At 51.3% G+C, this 16,642-nt stretch overlaps 4 protein-coding genes across 4 annotated transcripts; 1 reads left to right on the top strand and 3 right to left on the bottom strand.

The window, feature by feature from the left end:
• Positions 1 to 208: 208 nt before the first annotated feature.
• On the bottom strand, positions 209 to 3,258 carry CAOG_01269 (hypothetical protein). Its single transcript, XM_004349739.2, has 4 exons — positions 1,012 to 3,258; positions 756 to 896; positions 567 to 653; positions 209 to 457 (listed from the first exon to the last, which is right to left on the bottom strand). Exons 1-4 carry the CDS (start codon positions 3,193 to 3,195, stop codon positions 284 to 286), a joined length of 2,586 nt encoding a protein of 861 aa, XP_004349789.2. The 5' UTR covers positions 3,196 to 3,258; the 3' UTR covers positions 209 to 283.
• Positions 3,259 to 3,408: 150 nt separating this feature from the next.
• Positions 3,409 to 4,493, top strand: CAOG_01268 (hypothetical protein). The gene is made up of 3 exons (XM_004349738.2): positions 3,409 to 3,550; positions 4,011 to 4,180; positions 4,277 to 4,493. Exons 1-3 carry the CDS (start codon positions 3,454 to 3,456, stop codon positions 4,352 to 4,354), a joined length of 345 nt encoding a protein of 114 aa, XP_004349788.1. The 5' UTR covers positions 3,409 to 3,453; the 3' UTR covers positions 4,355 to 4,493.
• Positions 4,494 to 4,870: 377 nt separating this feature from the next.
• CAOG_08493 (hypothetical protein) lies at positions 4,871 to 10,197 on the bottom strand (the record flags this gene model as incomplete). The annotated part of the gene is made up of 12 exons (XM_011271773.1): positions 4,871 to 5,038; positions 5,192 to 5,639; positions 5,712 to 5,816; positions 5,913 to 6,068; positions 6,180 to 6,423; positions 6,517 to 6,601; positions 6,673 to 6,741; positions 6,974 to 7,086; positions 7,181 to 7,517; positions 7,788 to 7,862; positions 7,981 to 8,090; positions 9,459 to 10,197. 12 exons carry the CDS (start codon positions 10,195 to 10,197, stop codon positions 4,871 to 4,873), a joined length of 2,649 nt encoding a protein of 882 aa, XP_011270075.1.
• A 492-nt stretch (positions 10,198 to 10,689) lies between these two features.
• Positions 10,690 to 16,549, bottom strand: CAOG_01266 (hypothetical protein; the record flags this gene model as incomplete). The annotated part of the gene is made up of 18 exons (XM_004349736.2): positions 10,690 to 10,791; positions 10,900 to 11,014; positions 11,083 to 11,178; positions 11,325 to 11,398; positions 11,506 to 11,731; positions 11,823 to 12,058; positions 12,218 to 12,597; positions 12,719 to 12,854; positions 12,947 to 13,025; positions 13,166 to 13,275; positions 13,402 to 13,548; positions 13,659 to 14,158; positions 14,266 to 14,401; positions 14,521 to 14,886; positions 15,041 to 15,214; positions 15,392 to 15,638; positions 15,728 to 15,769; positions 16,239 to 16,549. The coding sequence occupies 18 exons, from the start codon at positions 16,547 to 16,549 to the stop codon at positions 10,690 to 10,692; spliced, it is 3,477 nt and encodes a 1,158-aa protein (XP_004349786.2).
• Between the last annotated feature and the right edge of the window lie 93 nt (positions 16,550 to 16,642).

The following is a 16,642-nucleotide window of genomic DNA, read 5'->3' as shown; positions in this document are numbered from 1 at the left end:
TGACAATTTTTTGGTTGAAACTCTCGCACTGATCGGGTTTTGGTCGGTTTTCTGCTTTTCTGTCTTGGCAGCACGACGGACGAGTATTTGCAGCAGCATCTGGTCGATCTGACTCGAGACCAGCAGTTGCGCGATGAGCGACTCCAAGCACAGGCTCAACAGACATCCAATCCAAGTTCAACGCAATAGAAAACGAACGATTTTGATATGTTTGAATACAATGTATTGTACAAAATGGTTGAATGGAAGCAACAAGGCACCACAGCATACCCCCCTCCCTCTTTTATTCTACTGGTTGGTTGAGCAACGAGAGTGAGGCTATTTCGTACATCATTGCACGGCGGATGGCAGGCATGTCGCTTGCAGAAAAGTCTAATCGTCCCATCCGAGACAGTCGCTCCATGAAAGTGCAGCAGAATACGCCGCAGTCGGATCCATTGTTTTGTTTTGGTGCATGCTGCGTTAGAAAAGTGACGAGAAGCGAGCAGCAGGGCGCGAGATTAGCTTCCAATGCAGCAAAAGACCGTTGGGCAAGCATCGTATTATCGAGCGCAAAACAAAATTACCTGGGCTGTTTGGAAAGTCCAGCTGTCCAAATGGACCGCACCACCCTTCTTGTCGTAATACTCTTCGGCAAGATAGAATTGAATCAGCTGTAGAAAACGAGCAAAACAAAGCCGGAAAGGCGAATGAGGGTGCTGTGGGTTTTTTGGGCTAAGTGATCGCTCTGGCAGCGTTCAAACAAAAACCCCTACCTTCAAATGGCTCGAGCCCTGACCATGCATCGAGTCAAAGTATCCAACGTGCTTTCGGCGCATGTCAATGACCAGGAGCGTCCAGTGCAGGTTGTTGGAATTGACCGGAATCAGAACCTGATCAAACGAAAAGATGTCCGTCTAGCACATGGACAGCGAACGATACATACTGGTGAGTACAATGTGGATGGCTCTTGTTGTGTTTCGACCGAGTTCCAACTCAACCACATCCACCACAATACTCCAGCTTCCTTACATCTTTGGTCCATCGACGCACTCCTTCGTAGCCATGCTTCTGAAGCTTTGAAAAAAAGAACGTGTTGAAAAACAGCACACTCGGAAGGGTGGAGCAGCCAGCGCTCCGGGCTGCAATGAGCGTGCCATACAAATTGATAACCTCGTCATTGAGCCAACGCGCCGGCCGCAGATGCTGCAGGTCCGATCCCAGCACTTTAATCCCGTGGACAGATGAGATCAACGCGGTGGGTTGCATGCTCAAGATACTCGCCAGCTTGCCGTCATGGCTAGGGCTGAGCGACGCGTTGAAAGTCAACGGGGTGAGTTTACGTTTGGAGCACGTTGGGACAAGCGGCATAGAGCGCCTGAGAGCATGCGCGGGAATACTCGATCGCAGTTTGATCAGAGGCTCGGGTGCTCGTTGATCCGGAGGCTTTCGGGCGACGGTGACACTTGTGATTTCAATATCGTCGTCCGAATCACTCTCCTCGGCATGCCTGCGCTTGCTCGCAACACCATTGGCCTTCTCCTGGTGAACAGAAACCAGATGACTCGTGTCGTTCAAGCGGAGAAGCTTGGAGCAGGCATCAACGCTCGCCAGAGTCGCTAGAACACCAGAGGCGCGGCTGTGACCAGCTGCTGACGAAGGCCCAGCTCCGGATGAGGCGGAAAATGCAGCGAGGTTTTGCCGTACTGGAGGAGCAATCGACCGTATGGCCGGGAGCGTTGTGGTGACTGATGGGGAGGCTGGAGACAGGACGATCGATGCGACCTCGTGCTGCCGTTGCTGCTTTCGTATATTTTTCCGTTGTCTCGGCGATAGTGTGGAAGTCTGCGTTCCTCCTGATGCATTGAAAGGGCTGGAAGCTGAGAAAGAAGAAGAAGAAGAAGATGCCGAGCCTATGGAGCCTATGGAGCCTATGGGAGGGGAGTGAACGAGGTTGATCGTGGCTGCCATCCTTGGCCTGAATGGCGAGCGCGCTTCAGCTGCTCTTGCAGCTTCTGCCTCGTGACGTCTGTGTTTCCGCAAGTTCTTACGTTGCCTTGGTGATAAATGCGGGCTGGTTTGAGCTGGCGCCAGTGCGTGTGCTCGAACGACTGGCGAGGGGGAGATGATGATTGCGTTGTTGTGGACTGCCTCAGCCGGGTGCTGCCTGTGCTTTCGCTGGTTCTTTCGCTGTCGCGGTGATAGTTTTCCTGGACTGAAACTGGCTGCCGGAACAGCAGGAGCAGGAGCAGGGGCAGCAACGGGAGGAGAGCGGAATAGCATGTCTGGTCGTCCAATAATTTTCAATTGGGGTGTGTGTGGTGAGGAGCTGGAACTCGCGTGTCCACGAAAGAGAAGACTAGAGTTGTTCATAGCTGAACTGACAATGGCCGGCGTGGTTTTTGAGGTTGAAGCTGCAGGTTTTGGGAGTTTAGGCGGATTCGAGGTGGTTGAGAAACCATGCTCACGAGCAGTTGGATGCCGAGAGCTACTTGGAGGCACGACGGGTGCTCGCAGTGATGGTGGTGCAGCAGAAGCTGAGGCAGCATCCGCGAATGACGCTTGACGGGCCGACGGAACGTCTGCATCCTCGGATTGGCGCGACACCTTGTTTCGGACAGAGTCTTGGTGCGTTCCGGCCGTGACTTCCGTAGCCCGTTGCCGTTTCGTGCTTGGTGCCTTCTGCAAGCCATCCCCAGCAGGCTGATTGATTTGGGACTGAGGCACAGCACGAAAGGCCATTTTAGCGGGAATCGGAGCAACTTGAGTTCTCGACGCACTTTGAGGCATCTTCCCATGTCCTTTGGGCTGGTGAGGCTGCTGGTGAGCAATGTGTAGCTCGGGCGATTGAGCAAAGCGGACAGACTTGGCTTGCACCGACCATGCAGGATGTTGTGCTTGGGCCGACTTGGCCGGGATTGCCATTGCAGATGTTGTCGACTGCCGCGCAGAGCCGGACAACTGTGCCTGGGCCGCAGACAGGCTCACGGCACGACCATCCGCAATGCTCGCTGGGCGGACTGTGGCGGTGGACGCCGGCTTGGGCGCTGGCAGCAATCCCATTGCAACATACTCTGCATCTGCCGCGCGCTTGGCCTCGGTGTCTTCCTCATAGATTGCGCCACTCGAGCCGTGATGGTACAAAGTTCCAGCGACGGTCGATGTCTTGGATGGAGGTGTCTGCGGAGCATTACTGCGTCGGCGACGGCGCGACATTTGAAAGAAACCCTGCTGGTCTTAGAAAGTCAGCTTGAAGCAAACAACTGACGCTGGAGCACTTGAACAACGACTGGCGTGCGACGCTTGTTGTTCAAACCCCCGTCTGATTTCCGAGCAAAACCAAAATGCAGCAGAGTGATCACAAACCAGCCCGCTTTGACTTTTTCCATTGAGGATGGATTCATTCACTAAATGTCCCCATTCAAGGCTACAAAAGTAAGCCTCAGTCTTCCCTTCACTTTGTTCGCTTTCACTATGACTTCGCTTCGCCACACGAACGTCGGCTTGGTCTCGTCGCTCTTCAACAGCATCAGCCGATGGGCCGTCAACGCCTCAGGCTACCAAAAGTTCGGTGAGTGTTTTTTTTCACTCCAGACCTTGCATCATCGCCCTTGGTGGTGGTGGTGGTGGTGGGTCATAGGAACCGGGAAAGAGAGAGAGAGAGGGAGCATGAGGGCAATGTTGCTCTCTCTCTGTCTGTCGCCCCTTCTCCTGACGCTGCTGGCCCCCCCACCCCGCTGCAGGAGAACAACTTGTCGCTTCGTCGGTTGCATGGCCAGTGCGGCTGAGTGACGACAGCAGAAGGACCAGCCAAAAAGCAAGGCCTGAACAACAGACGCGATCTCGCTCTTTTTTTTTTTTTTTTTTTTTTTTTTTTTGATTTTGTTTCCATTGATTTTTTTCCATTGATTTTTTTTTTTTTTCCATTGATTTTTTTCCATTGAGTTTTCCATTGCAGCTCGTTTCTTTTCTCTTCTGAGACTTGTTCGCTCATCCGTTTCTGCTTTCTCTGCCTGTCTTTGGTTGGGTAGGATTGTTCCGCGACGATCTGCTGAGCGAGGACGATCCCGTTGTTGCCGAGGCCCTCCGGCGGCTGGACCCCATCGAGCAGGACCGCCGCATCTTCCGCATGAAGATTGCCACCCAGCTCAGCTTGCAGCAACAAATCCTGCCCCGCGAGCAGTGGACCAACTCTGAGACTGTGAGTTTGAGGTTTTTTTTTTGTTGGTTTTTTTTTTTTGTTTGTGGAGGAGTCGCGCCTCGCTCACTTGTTTGATCGTGAATGCCAACCAAACAGGAGCCCCGATACCTCCAGGGCCTCATCCAGACTGTGGCAAAGGAGATGGCCGAGCGAAAGAAGTTCGAGCACTTGTAAAGGAATCCCGCACCGTTTATTTTCTTTCAAGCGGGCTTGTGTTGACACACTGACTCGTTGAGCAGTGTTATCGGTGCAAGTTTCGGGAGGGAAGCAATACAGCATTCATTTAAAAACAAACAAACAAAGCAAGCAAGGCTCACTGTCATTTTCATGTGTTTCACCACGATGCAAAGTAATGGATGGATTGTTCTCTGTTTGGAAGCGAGAAGAGGCGCGCTCGATCGCGCTTTGCACATTCCCTATCACGGGATTGGTGAATACTGCGGTATTTTGTGGAATTGGAAGTGGATGTGAGGTTTGTGAAGCAACACGAGCTTGAGACCGAATCAGCTCGCTACTGGTTGGCACCACGCATTTTGGAATTCTCTTCTCTGGAGCCTGGTTACGGCCATGGCCTAGCAGGCAGCAAGCAAACTTGATTCCCACGTTGTGCGACTGCTTTCATTGTTTATTGTGTGAACCAGCACGCAACAAAGAACTGGGTGTTCGTGGCTGACCGGTCAACGACAGGGGTTATAGTGGAGCAGGTCTGTGTTTCATGTCGAGTGTTTGGATGAAGCGCAGGTAATTCCGCAGCGACCACTCGTCGGATTTCGGAAACCTCTCCAGATGCGACTGCAATTGTTCTACGCTGAGCCGCGCCAGGTCTGGGGCGTCGATAAGATTCAGTGCAATCGTGTCCTGTCAACGCAATCGAATAACGCCGAAGTGAGCAACCTGAATTGTTCAGCAGCAGCAGCAGCAGCAGCAGCAGCAGCAACAACAACAACAGCAGCAGCAGCAGCAGCAGCAGCAGCAGCAGCAGCAGCAGCAACAACACAAAACTTTTCTTACGTTGTGCGCAGGAGTAAGCATGGCGATAAACTGAGGATGCGGGAACCGCAGCGAGGAAGCGCGACGCACGTACTTGTGGCACCAGGTCATGGAAGCGCGACGCACGTACTTGTGGCACCAGGTCATGGGAGCGTGGCTCGCCATGTCAAGCTTGGTGGCGCCGGCGTGAATGGCCTCGGCCTGCAGCTTGTTGACCACAGCCAAGCCCAACCACACGTGAATGTGCGTTTCGTAATCGACGAGGATTGTGCGATCGGGCCAGAGGCTGAGCGTGCTGAGCGATAGAGGTGTGAACGTCCCGCAGTCGCTGACTTCAAACATCAGAGGCTCAATCATCTTCCGGCAGGTCACGACGTCGCTCTGCAAAAAGATGGAGCGCAGGTACTCAATGTCGTCTGCCGGCTGCATCTGGGTAGCCAGCATGGGGCTTCGTCGCAGATGGTACATTCTGTTGGTGCCAAACCCAGGTGAGTGCGCCGCACTGCTCCTCATGATCAACACCACAACACGCTTCACAAACCTGGAAGGCAAATCTTCAATGGCCGTCGGAAGCACGAGCTTGGTTTGATGGTTGAAGCGATCGAAATCAGAATGCGCCTTCAACACAAAGCCGAGTTGATAGTCGCTGTTTGTGTACAGCAAGCGAGTCAAAAGAGAAAAGACTTGTCAGGGACACACTCTCAGCAGCACAATGCTTGACAAGAAGCAAGGTTTGCCATACAGCTGGGAAACAATTTGGGCTGGTGTTGCGCCATCTCGACTGGCAAGAATCGCCTGCTTGGCAATGAATGCCACACAGGCATCCGTGTCCGCAGAGTCCAGCAAGGCAGCACGATCCGTGGTAGTCGAGTAGCGCAAGGTTGTGACACGGTGAACGCTGCGCAAAAGAAGAAAAAAAAAGAAAAAAGGAAAAAAAAAAAAAAAAAAGAGCCAGGATTGAGTCATACAGTGCAGAAAGCATTGGCCTAACAACTCGTTTGATCCGTACAGGTCGCCCATGGGATTGGTGTACTGCGATGTAAACTGGAAAAAGACATTTTCATCGGTAATGTCGCGCACGACCTCGAATAGAACGCCGAGACTTTGATGTGGACGCACTGTTGCCAAAAAGCACAAGTCGTCCGCCCCCATCTTGTCCGTGTCACGCAATGGCGACGCAGGACCAATAACATGCGTTAGCTCGATCGAATTGGTGGAGCACTTGTACGAGACTCGTCCATCGCGTCCATAGGCTGTTGAAGGTCGATGGAACGAAACAATTTAGAACAAACCGTGAGCTCCAACCAAAAAAAGGGCACAAACGAAGGCAAGGGACAAGTACTCACGCTGCAACAAAAGGAATCGCAAATCAGCCGCCATTTCCTGTCGAACTTCATTGTGCATGACGAGCGTGCCGCCAGATGGTTGGATCTGTTCCCCCAAATACAATGTGAGTGCCGTTTCAAGATTGAAGAATGCTTGGGGGGGGGGGAAAGTCTTACAGCCGAGCGAAGAACTGGAATGCAAAAGTACGCAAACCCAATGCACACAATATTAACAAGCACGTCCATCTGGCGTGCGGATGCGGAAAGCCGACTGTAAAATTCCGCCGCAGCAACATTTCTTGGTGCGTAAAGCCGACTGTAAAATTCCGCCGCAGCAACATTTCTTGGTGGAGCAGAATTCAAAACAAAAGAGGGACAAAGGGAAAAAAACGAAGAACAAAAAAAAAAAAAAAAAAAAAAAAAAAGCCCGTACAACGAAGAACAAAAAAAAAAAAAAAAAAAAAAAAAAAGCCCGTACCATCTCATGCTCCTCCACAACTGCGCCCGGGCCGTAGCTCGGATGCCCTGATGCGAACACGATAATCTGACTTCCGCGAGGCAACTGAGGCGTATTCGATCGCCTTGTCCATTCTGTGGCAAAAAAGAGACAAGAAAAAAAGTTAAAAAAATCATCTCCAATGGTTGACAATGCAGTCGACTGCGCACAAGCCTCAACGCTACTTACGCTTCAGGAGCGTCTCGGCAACCGCCAGAGCGGATCCCAGACAGCACTTGGCAGCTGCAGGAGAGGACGTCGGCCCCGTCGAACGGTTGGACAGATAGACGGCGCGCATGACGGCCAGCAGATTCGCATGGAGAGGAACAATGTACGAGTCCAAGGACTCGCTCAGCTGGGCTGCGTCATCCAGACTGAGGAGTGTGGAGCCTGGGAATACATCCGAGCTCGACGACGCCGTGGCCGTGAGTCGGTAGACGGAGACTAGAGTGGAAAAAGTGACGACTGCGACTTTCGCCGACCGAGGCATGTCGTCGAGTGTGTTCTTGAGCGCAATGATTGTCTCCTACGCCGTGCAAAGTGGCAACCAAGCGAACAAAAGAAGATGCCAGGCAGGAAGGACAGAGCAAAGCAGGAATTTAGCAAGTGGGAGCGCAGGACCAGCCACAGCAGGACCAAAGTACGAGCGGCATGAAGTGAGAACATGATGAGAGAGGAGAGAAGGAAAAAAAAAAATGAGGAGATTGCTTCACGCATTGACTCAAAATTGCTGAACTCTTCGGCAAGCTCTGTCGCACAAACTGCAAAAAAAACCACAATCCGTTTGTATACACACCTTGACGTGGGACTGGGGAATGTTCTCGTCGAACAGCAGGACGATGACCGGTTCCGGGTGCGCCATTGCAAGTGGCTGCGGTTTTTCACACAACAACAACAGGACGACGAAATTTTTTTTTTTTTTTTTTTTGGGTTTTGATTGTTAGTCGACAACCGAGAGAGGAGGAGGCAGCGGTACTAGCAAGCATTACCGTGTCTTGTGCCACATTGTACTCGATCGTGTCATGCATCAGCTCTTCGGGGCGCACTGCCCGCCGTAGTGGAGGGTTGATGTGCGGACACAAGCAGCATTTCCAGTCGCCTGTGATTCAGCACACGACAAATTGCCCCACAAAAAAAAAATACAAAGTGAGCTATCGGCGAAAGGTGGATGTTGTCCCACATAGAATTCTCACTCGACACCGTTGAACAGCAAATGCGCGCTAAAGCGAGCGATAAGAAAGCAGTGTTGAAAAAAAAAAAAACAAACCGTCCGAGAAAAGAGACAGAAAACGAAAAAAGGAAAAAAAAGACACAAGCAAGAAAAACACCAAAAAGCGAATAAACCTCAAAAATGACGGACACACGCAAAACCAAGATCCAGCCCAGATCGGGAAGCGCCGATCTGGCTGAGACACAACGCACGCCCCTTTTTTCCAATCCAACAGCCACGACGCCAGAGTGTACGCGCACTATGATCGCCTTGGTTGATCCAATGCACAACACAAATCCCGCTACGATTTTCAATATCCCGCGGATTGAGAAGGGCGGGAAAGAAGGCAGATCAAAAACAAGAAATTTTGGTTTTTAAAAAAAAAAACGAAAAAAAAAGAAGGTTTTCGAACAATTCTGAACAAAATGGGGCTTTCTGTCCTCGTTCTGCAACTCCAAAGGGACTGATGTCCGTGCCCTTATTTATCTCTTTACTCTGCCCTTCAGCAAAGAGCGCCGAAAACAGGCGGTGGAAAAGCCAAAATCCGCACCAAAAAAGAAAAAGAAAAGCGAAAAAGTGCGAACTTGCTTTTTCTCGGAAAACACTCAAAACAAGAAAAAACGAAAAAAAAAAAAGCAAAAAAAAAAAAAAAAAGCCGAGCGCACTTGTTCTGAGGCAATCAAGCTGGTCGAGTTTTCGGGTTTTTCCCGCTGGACTCTGGACGCACGTCAGACGCGCCATCCCCCCCCCAAATCCCCTTCTACCGCCTTGTCGGAGTGTGTGCAAAGCGAGCGAGCGAGCGAGATGTGTAATTGCCATGATGATGATTTTTTTTTTTTTTTTTTTGGTGCGCTCAGCAAAAGTCAAGCCCAACTGCCGCTCGCTTGACACCGCTCGACCGCCCAACACAGCCTCGCAGTCCGCCAAGGAAGCAGACCAACAAAGCCCACCCCCCAAATCGCACCACAAAAGAAACGACAAAAAAACTCATTCCAAAAATTAAAAAAAAACTTTAAAAAAACTCCTAGTAAAGGCATTTTCTGAACGGCATTTGTTTTGCGGATTATTAACGCTTTTTTTTTTTTTTTTTTTTTTTTTTTTTTTTTTTGCTTTTTTGCTTTTGTGCGCCCCACAATAAAAAGCCCAACAGCACTGCGAGCATGCCACAAAGAGAGAAGAGAGATATGGTGGAAACAAAGACCAGAGGCGCGAGGGGGAGGGTGTTTGAGTGGAGGAGAGCAAGAGAGTAGTACGCACCTGAGGAAAGCGAGACGCAATGGCGGTTGAAATAACCACGGCAAGCGTTACACGAGTCTGGCGGGAGATGGACCACGGGCGCCTTGCTGGGGATGAGCAGCGAGTTGCGCTGAGTGACAAACGAAGTCATGCCGGAGATGGGGCTGCTGACGCGCGGCTGCTGCAGCGTCTGGGACGGCTGCTGCTGCTGCTGAGCCACGTTACCGCTTTGGCTCTGCGGGCTGAGCAGGTGAGCCCCACCGCGGCGGCTCGGCTCTGCCTCCGCCTGCCCATGCGGCGCGGCAGAGGCAAGAGCCTCGCCGACACTGGCGTCGCGGCGACTGGCGGGGATGAGCACGGGGGTCGCAGTGTTCTCCCGCGAGTCTGGGACGACAAAAGTCAGACCAACAAAACTTTCAGCAACTGGGAGTCCAAGCACGGTGCTTCCACCGCGACTTGCGCCTGGCCCTGCGACGCCGGCAGCAGACGCGTTCTGAGGCGACAGTGCTTGCACTGTTGCATCGTCCTGTCGTCCGCTCCGCAGCACCGCGGCGGGATCTGGCTTGTACGCCAAGAGCTCTTCATCCACCAATCGCATCTCCTGCCCACTCATCGTCGACAGGTGGAGGCCGAACGGCAGACCCGACGCCTGTGCCAGCGCCACCGTCTTTGGCACCATCCGTGTGCACGCACGCACGGATGATGTGTTCAAGGCGACTGCAGCCATGGCCGGAGTCACGCCGGCGGAATGGACCGACATTGCTTTTGTTTCAGACAAAAAAAAAAAAAAAAAAAAAAAAAGAATGGAGAAAAATAAAAATAAAATAAAATGTCAAAATTCAAAAATAAATAACCAAAAAAAAAAAAAAATAAATAACCAAAAAAAAAAAATCAATGCAACGTTGAACCAGGCATTTGGTCTGCTGAACGCCGCGCCTCCAACATGACACAGACGCAAATGCAGTGTCAGTGTCTCAGCCAGACGGGCGCGGAAGGCGCTGGATCAGCCGAACAGGTCTGACGAGCGCCAGACCTTTTCCGTTTTATTCGCGTATCGGATGATTTCTGAATTTTTTGTTTGTTGTTCTGGTCGTTCCATCACGGGATTGTGTGGCAAAGAAAAAGCGAGGCCAGAAAGCAAAAGAACGAGATCAAAAGTGTATCGACAGGAACAGTTGTAGCTCAACATCACTGCAACGCAGAAAAGCAGATCGGCAACAAAGCCAAGAAAATGAATAAATCACAAACGCTGTCAGCGTCGCGCTTGCGGCTCGCCAACAAGTTGCATTTTGTTGAAGACGCCGCGGCCATAGTAGTCCGCGACCACCGAAAAGCCGTCGTTTGCAGCTTGCATCTATTCGAGCCAGCAGAAAAAAAAACCCCACAAGGAAGCCGCAAATGAATAAATGCTTCCATCCACAAAACGAGCACGGCAAGAACATCCGAAAACGGAAGGGCATACCTGCTTGAAAAAGGCCTCGTGATGATCGGCGGATTGCTCTTGCGCACGAATAATGTCTTGAATCTTCTTGTTCTCCGGAGCACAACGCAGGCATTCGCGTTCGTCGCCCAAGCAACTGCAGTGACGACGTTAGACTCAAACAAGCCCTTCGCAACCGTGCACACCCAAAACTGGTTCACTTACTGGTGATGATACGAGTGTCCGCACATGAAATGCACCGAGGGGAGATCAAGAGGGCCGGTGCAGGCCGTGCATTTGGTGACTTGGAAGATTTTTGCGCTGGACACCGAAAAAAACCGACAAAACAAAACATCAGTGAGGTCAAGCTGTTGCTTTTCGACAACCGCACAGAAAACTGCGCCAACGCAAAACCCAACGCCAGAGAGTCCAGAGCAGAAAAGAAAAGATAAACAAATGGCACTCACGAAGTACGCAGTTCGTCAATCTCATCACGCATCTTGGTCGTTTCATCGCGATATTGACGGATCAGCCGCTCATCCTGGCAAGTAAAGTACGCATGGCAGACAAGAAGAAGAAGATGAAGAAGAAGAAGAAGAAGTGAGGAAGCTGCCCCGCTCCGTATCCAAAAACACGCAAATCCTGTACCTCTTGAATGTACTGGTTCTCGGAGGTGAGTCGTCGGGTCACGTAGTCCTTGATTATGGACAAGGTGGCAGTGGAATTTTGCCCAAGGATTTGCACCACAAGCAACGGCGGGAGAAGGTTGCCCTTGTCAATGTTGGAGAGAATTTCCACAATCTCAGCACGGCAATCTTCCTCGCGCGACGCGAAATGCGACAGCACTTGAATCCAAACGTTGGGATCTTGTTTGCTGCAGCACAGTGAAGAGTCAGCGAACAGCGACCAACGACCAACGTCAAAAAGCGCCCAGCCAAATCAAAATCGTCTGCTTTGGCACTTACCCGTATTTTTTGCAGGTCTGCAAGATTCGTGTCGTGTCGCCAACTTCCATGTAATACTGCACAATCTGCTGGAATAGCTTGGCCCGCTCGTAAAGGCACAGAATGCCTTCCTTGAACTTGTACATTTGAGCGAGAACCATGGCGTGATCAAGGTCGTATGTTTCGCCAGGGCGCATCAGCAGGTCCAGAGCTGCTTGTTCACGACGCGCTTTGAGTACTGGAGTGAGACTTGGGTCCTGTACCAGAGCAAAAGGAAGGGAGAGAGAAAGAGAGAGAGAAAGAGAGAAGAGAGAGAGAAGAGAGAGAGAAGAGAGAGAGAAGAGAGAGAGAAAAGGGGAATGGTTTAGATGAGCAAGGCTCGAGTCCTCCCGGACACAAACGTCGCCAATACTCACTCGGCTATCCTTCAGGTAAAGTTCAAGAAGCGTGTTGTAAACCAGAGGGGAGGCATCAGAAATCTTGTCGATAATCTGCTCCAGGAAGAACATGAGCCAAGACATTTGGTTGACGTAAATGTGAATGAATTCTTCGGGCTTGGCACGAGCAATCTTGGAGGGCGTCGAGCTCATGTAGCCGCCAGAACCCGAGCTCATGGCCAACATGTCGTCTTCCTGCTGCGGGGGCATTGGCGAAGGGGTTGCAGCAGCAGTCTTGCGAGGAGGGCCGAACAGCAAGGCGCGGTCGCGGTCTTCTGGCGAGAGCGAAGACATGTCGATTGGCAGCGGGTCCATCTCTGCGTCAATGTGGCGAGCACGGTGTTTCACAGCTGGAGCGGCTGTGTGTGTTGGACGATTACAGAAAAACAAATGGGGTGAGCGGGGTCTGCTGTTTTTTCTTTTTCCTCTTCTTCCAAAAAACCAGACAAAACGCCCCATGTTGCTGCATCTGGGACTCACGGGCGGGCGCCGCGGGGACATGGTCGACCGAATGTCGTGGCTTGTAGTCGGTGCAAAGAGAAATCAACAAATTGGTCGTCTTCTCGGGCAGATTGTTGACGAGAATGCGGCCGTAATCTTTCAACGTTTTCTCGGCCTTACAGACAACAATAATCAAGTGTGAAGGGGATCAGCACAAGCTAATACGCATCAACGAACGACTCATTGGGGGGGGGGGGTCAAACTCACTTCCGCAAACTCGAGAGTAGAAATGTACTCGAGACCATCTTCGTAGTTGCGAATGTTTTCGAGCTGAATCCTCAGGTACCTGCAGCATGATTGAAAAACAGGAAGAAAAAAAACAATGAGCAAACAAACCAAACCCATCTGAGAAGCACGCCCCCCTCCCCAAGGCAACGAGCAAAGCGAGAAGGACTGCAGACCAAGCTACAGGCACAAGACACATACCATTCATGACGCTGATGCTTGCGAGCGAGATACAAAGCGTGCTGGTGGTAGCCAGCCTGTCGACAGACTTTGATGGCTGTTTCAACTTCAAAGTTGCCCTCCTTGGCCGTCTAGAATCGTTCGCAGATGCAAATAAAGAGACGCGCCCCCCCCCCACCACACACACACAGTTTCGAAGATGAGCAACAAAGCGCATGCAAAAACAAACCAAACCCCCTTCCACTACTGGTGTTAACCTTGATGAAATCGTCCAATTTCTTGACGTCCTTCAGCTTGGTATAGCAATTCAGCAAAAGAGTGGTATGGTCTGCGTTGGCCAAACCGTGCTCGTGCAAAGCTTGCAAATAGGACGTAAGGTTGTGGATGCGTTGGGCATCAAGGAACTGCAGTGGCAAACGCGCGAAACAAAAGCAAAAAAAAAAAAAAAAATCAGCGACTTGCGTGCACCCACAGAGGGTCCACCATATACAAAACACCAATTCAAACTCTATACCTTGCGAATGACATAGGACGGCTCAAGACTACCAATCGTGCGAATATACTGCGCAATGGCATTGTCGTAGTCGCCTTTGCCATAAAGGTGATCGCCAAACTGCGTGAAAATCTCAATGATGCTGTCGTAGTCATAGTTTTGGCTGTTGGCAAGGGAGATGGCGACCTGGTACAGGTTCTTCTTGAAGAGAATTTCAAGCTTGGACTGGGTGTCCTTCTCCTCCAGAATAAACACTTTCTTCTCAGCCGTCAGGACGTAAATAGCACCCCATTCATTCACCACGTCAATGACATCGTTGAACGTGGCCTGGAACGCAATAAACTTGTTCTTGACGTCGTAAATGCTGACCGTGTTGACGCGGGACAGCGAGGGCCGCATGGTTGATGCCGATGCCGCAACGGCCGAGCCCGCCGTGCTCCCAGAAACGGGAGGAGCATTGGTCTGTGGGCTAGTCACGACAATCAGATAGTTGCGGAACCAGGACACGAGCCTTTTCGGGCCTGGAGTGGATGTCATCAAAAGTCATTGTGAAAATTCAAAGCAGCATGAGCGAGAGCACGCCCAAGAATTAAAGAACGAGAAAAAAAAGGCAATGAGTTTGACATACCTTCAAAGGCAAAGGCCGGGCCACGATCTTCCACTTCGAAAAAGTACACTGCCTCGTTGCGAGCGACGACAAAATCGCCTTCAGGCTCGCTGACGGTCGTGCAGTTGAGCTCGACGCCATTGTCATCAAGTACCTCCTGCGAGTTGTATCAGGCGGTGCCATATAGGTGCAATATTCCAATTCCAAGCGAATGTGAGAGAGAGGTTGACAACCACCAAAATCCCCCCTTTCTCGCAACGACAATCGGTCACTCACCCGTCGCTCACGACCAGTCGTAGAATACGCAAAGATGGCAGCCGAGGTTGCAACAAACAGCGTCACGTTTGCACCCGTCTGGCGGAAGCCGAGGCCGGTAATTGGGACGGTGTCTTCATGGAGGACTTTGGTGCGCGAGAAGCGGTCGCGCGTAATGTCACCTCGGTACAGCAGAACGACACCGTTGACCAGGCCAACAGCCATCTGGGACAGGTTGTCCAGCACTGCGATCGATGACACCATGTACGCGCGGTTGTTGTGCAGCGGGCGCATGCTCTTGACGAGCGTTGGCGAGCCCGTCTTGTCGAACTTGTCCACGTTCCAGACCTTGATGACCGGTGGCTGGCCTCCCGTTTCCTCATCAATCTACCCACGACCAAGGACGGAACATGAAACAGAGGCGGCGGGGTGGTTGGTAGTGGTGGTGGTGCACAGGAGCAGCAGAGATAGAATGAGCACAATTTTTTTCCCCCGGCTCTCCTCTCATCAAGTGCGCAGCAGAGATCGACACGGGACTTACGCCGACAGTGACCAAAATGTTCTGCTGCTTCATCTGCTTGAGCCTGGTGACCTGGAACTCGTACGCACGGAAGCTCGTGATGCGATACGAGCGATCGACAAAGTGGACGAGGCCGTCCGTGTCGCCAAAGACCAGGTTGCCGTGGCCGCTCGTGCACGCGGAAATGTTCATCGACTAGCCCACAGACACACAAGACAGCAGGTACGAGACAAGCGGACGGGGTCAGGGCAAGCCAACCGAACGCAGGGTCATCAATGAGATCTCACTGATTTTTTTATTTTTTATTTTTTTATTTTTCGATTGAAATTTGGCTGGAAATTTGCACTTTTTATTTTATTTTTTTTTTTTTACCTGGAGCGTCGCGGGCACTGGCGTTTGCGGGGCAGATGGATCTCTGTCCTTGTTGGCGTCCTGCTTGCCAGCAGCAGAGGCATCCTTGCTGGGCAGGCCGCTGCTCTCCTCGAGCTCGCGGACAACTTCGCGGTCGAAGAATTGGAACTTGCGCCACTGAACAAGTGCCATGAAGAAGAAGAAGAAGAAGAAGAAAAAGACTGAGGGTTCTGAGAGTGCTGAGAATTCTGAGATGACAGGGGTCATTCTGCGACCAGCACGACCGAGGGTTGGATCAAGTCGCAACAGACAAAGGGTGAGCAAATGCAGGAAAAAGTCTAAAAGTTGCGGCTTAACCTTGGGTTGGCGCCAAAGGAGTTCCAACAGCTGGTTGAGCGCCTACAAACCATTGGAAGGAGCCAACGAGTGGTTGATGTAATGCTGTGTGAAAGCGGTTGTTGTTGTTGTTGTTGTTGACTTTTTTGTCGATCTAAAGCAGCCACACAATGTCAAAGCTACCAGACAAATGCTTGCTGAAGCTCGTCGTCGTTTTCGGCGCACGAGGGTTATAGTCAAACATAGATCTACTGTAGACTGAATATTCGTTGCTAGCATGAGATTTGTCTGTCGTTCTGGCGCGACACACTGTGATCGAGTGATCTTTCAATAAAGCTGTTTTCGGCTCGCTTAAGGCTTTGAAAATGAATGAGAATTGAGTGGAAGACCAAGGGCGCAAAATCACAATACATCACAATGGTTTTTAATGCGATAGGGGGTGATGCACCCGGACAAAGTGGGCTGGCATGGGTTTGGCGTGCATCACTTCATGTTGTATTGTTTTTTGGTCGGAGGAGGCAGAGCACGGAACCATTTCTCATATTCCGAATCTTCTGTTGCTGTTCTCGTCTCGATTGTGGGGTCATAAAAGTCCTCAGCGTCCCAAGGAAGTTTCGCGCCCATGTCCTCGAGCACTCCGAGATAGGCTGCCAGCTTGTTGGACTGCTCGACGGCGAGTTCCTTTCGTCGTTGTCGCGGAGTGGGCTCCGTATGGTGTTTCTTGGCTGCGCTCGCTGGTTGCACTTCAGCAGCTGAGAGCTCTCGTTGAGATTGGAGTCTCTTGCGAGGAGCGGGTCCGGCAGATGCTGGGAGGGCAGTGTTTCGAACCGGATTGCAAGCCATCAGGAAGACAAAAAGCTGACTGAAGAGACTGAAGAAACGAGCCTCGTCAAAAGGACCAGAATCATTGCGGCGAGAGCCGATTGGTCCGGGCAA

Source organism: Capsaspora owczarzaki (assembly GCF_000151315.2).
Source record: "Capsaspora owczarzaki ATCC 30864 unplaced genomic scaffold supercont2.2, whole genome shotgun sequence".
Lineage (NCBI taxonomy): Eukaryota > Filasterea > Ministeriida > Capsasporidae > Capsaspora > Capsaspora owczarzaki.
The sequence above is the reverse complement of the archived record's forward strand: the minus strand, read 5'-3'. Positions and strand labels throughout refer to the sequence as shown.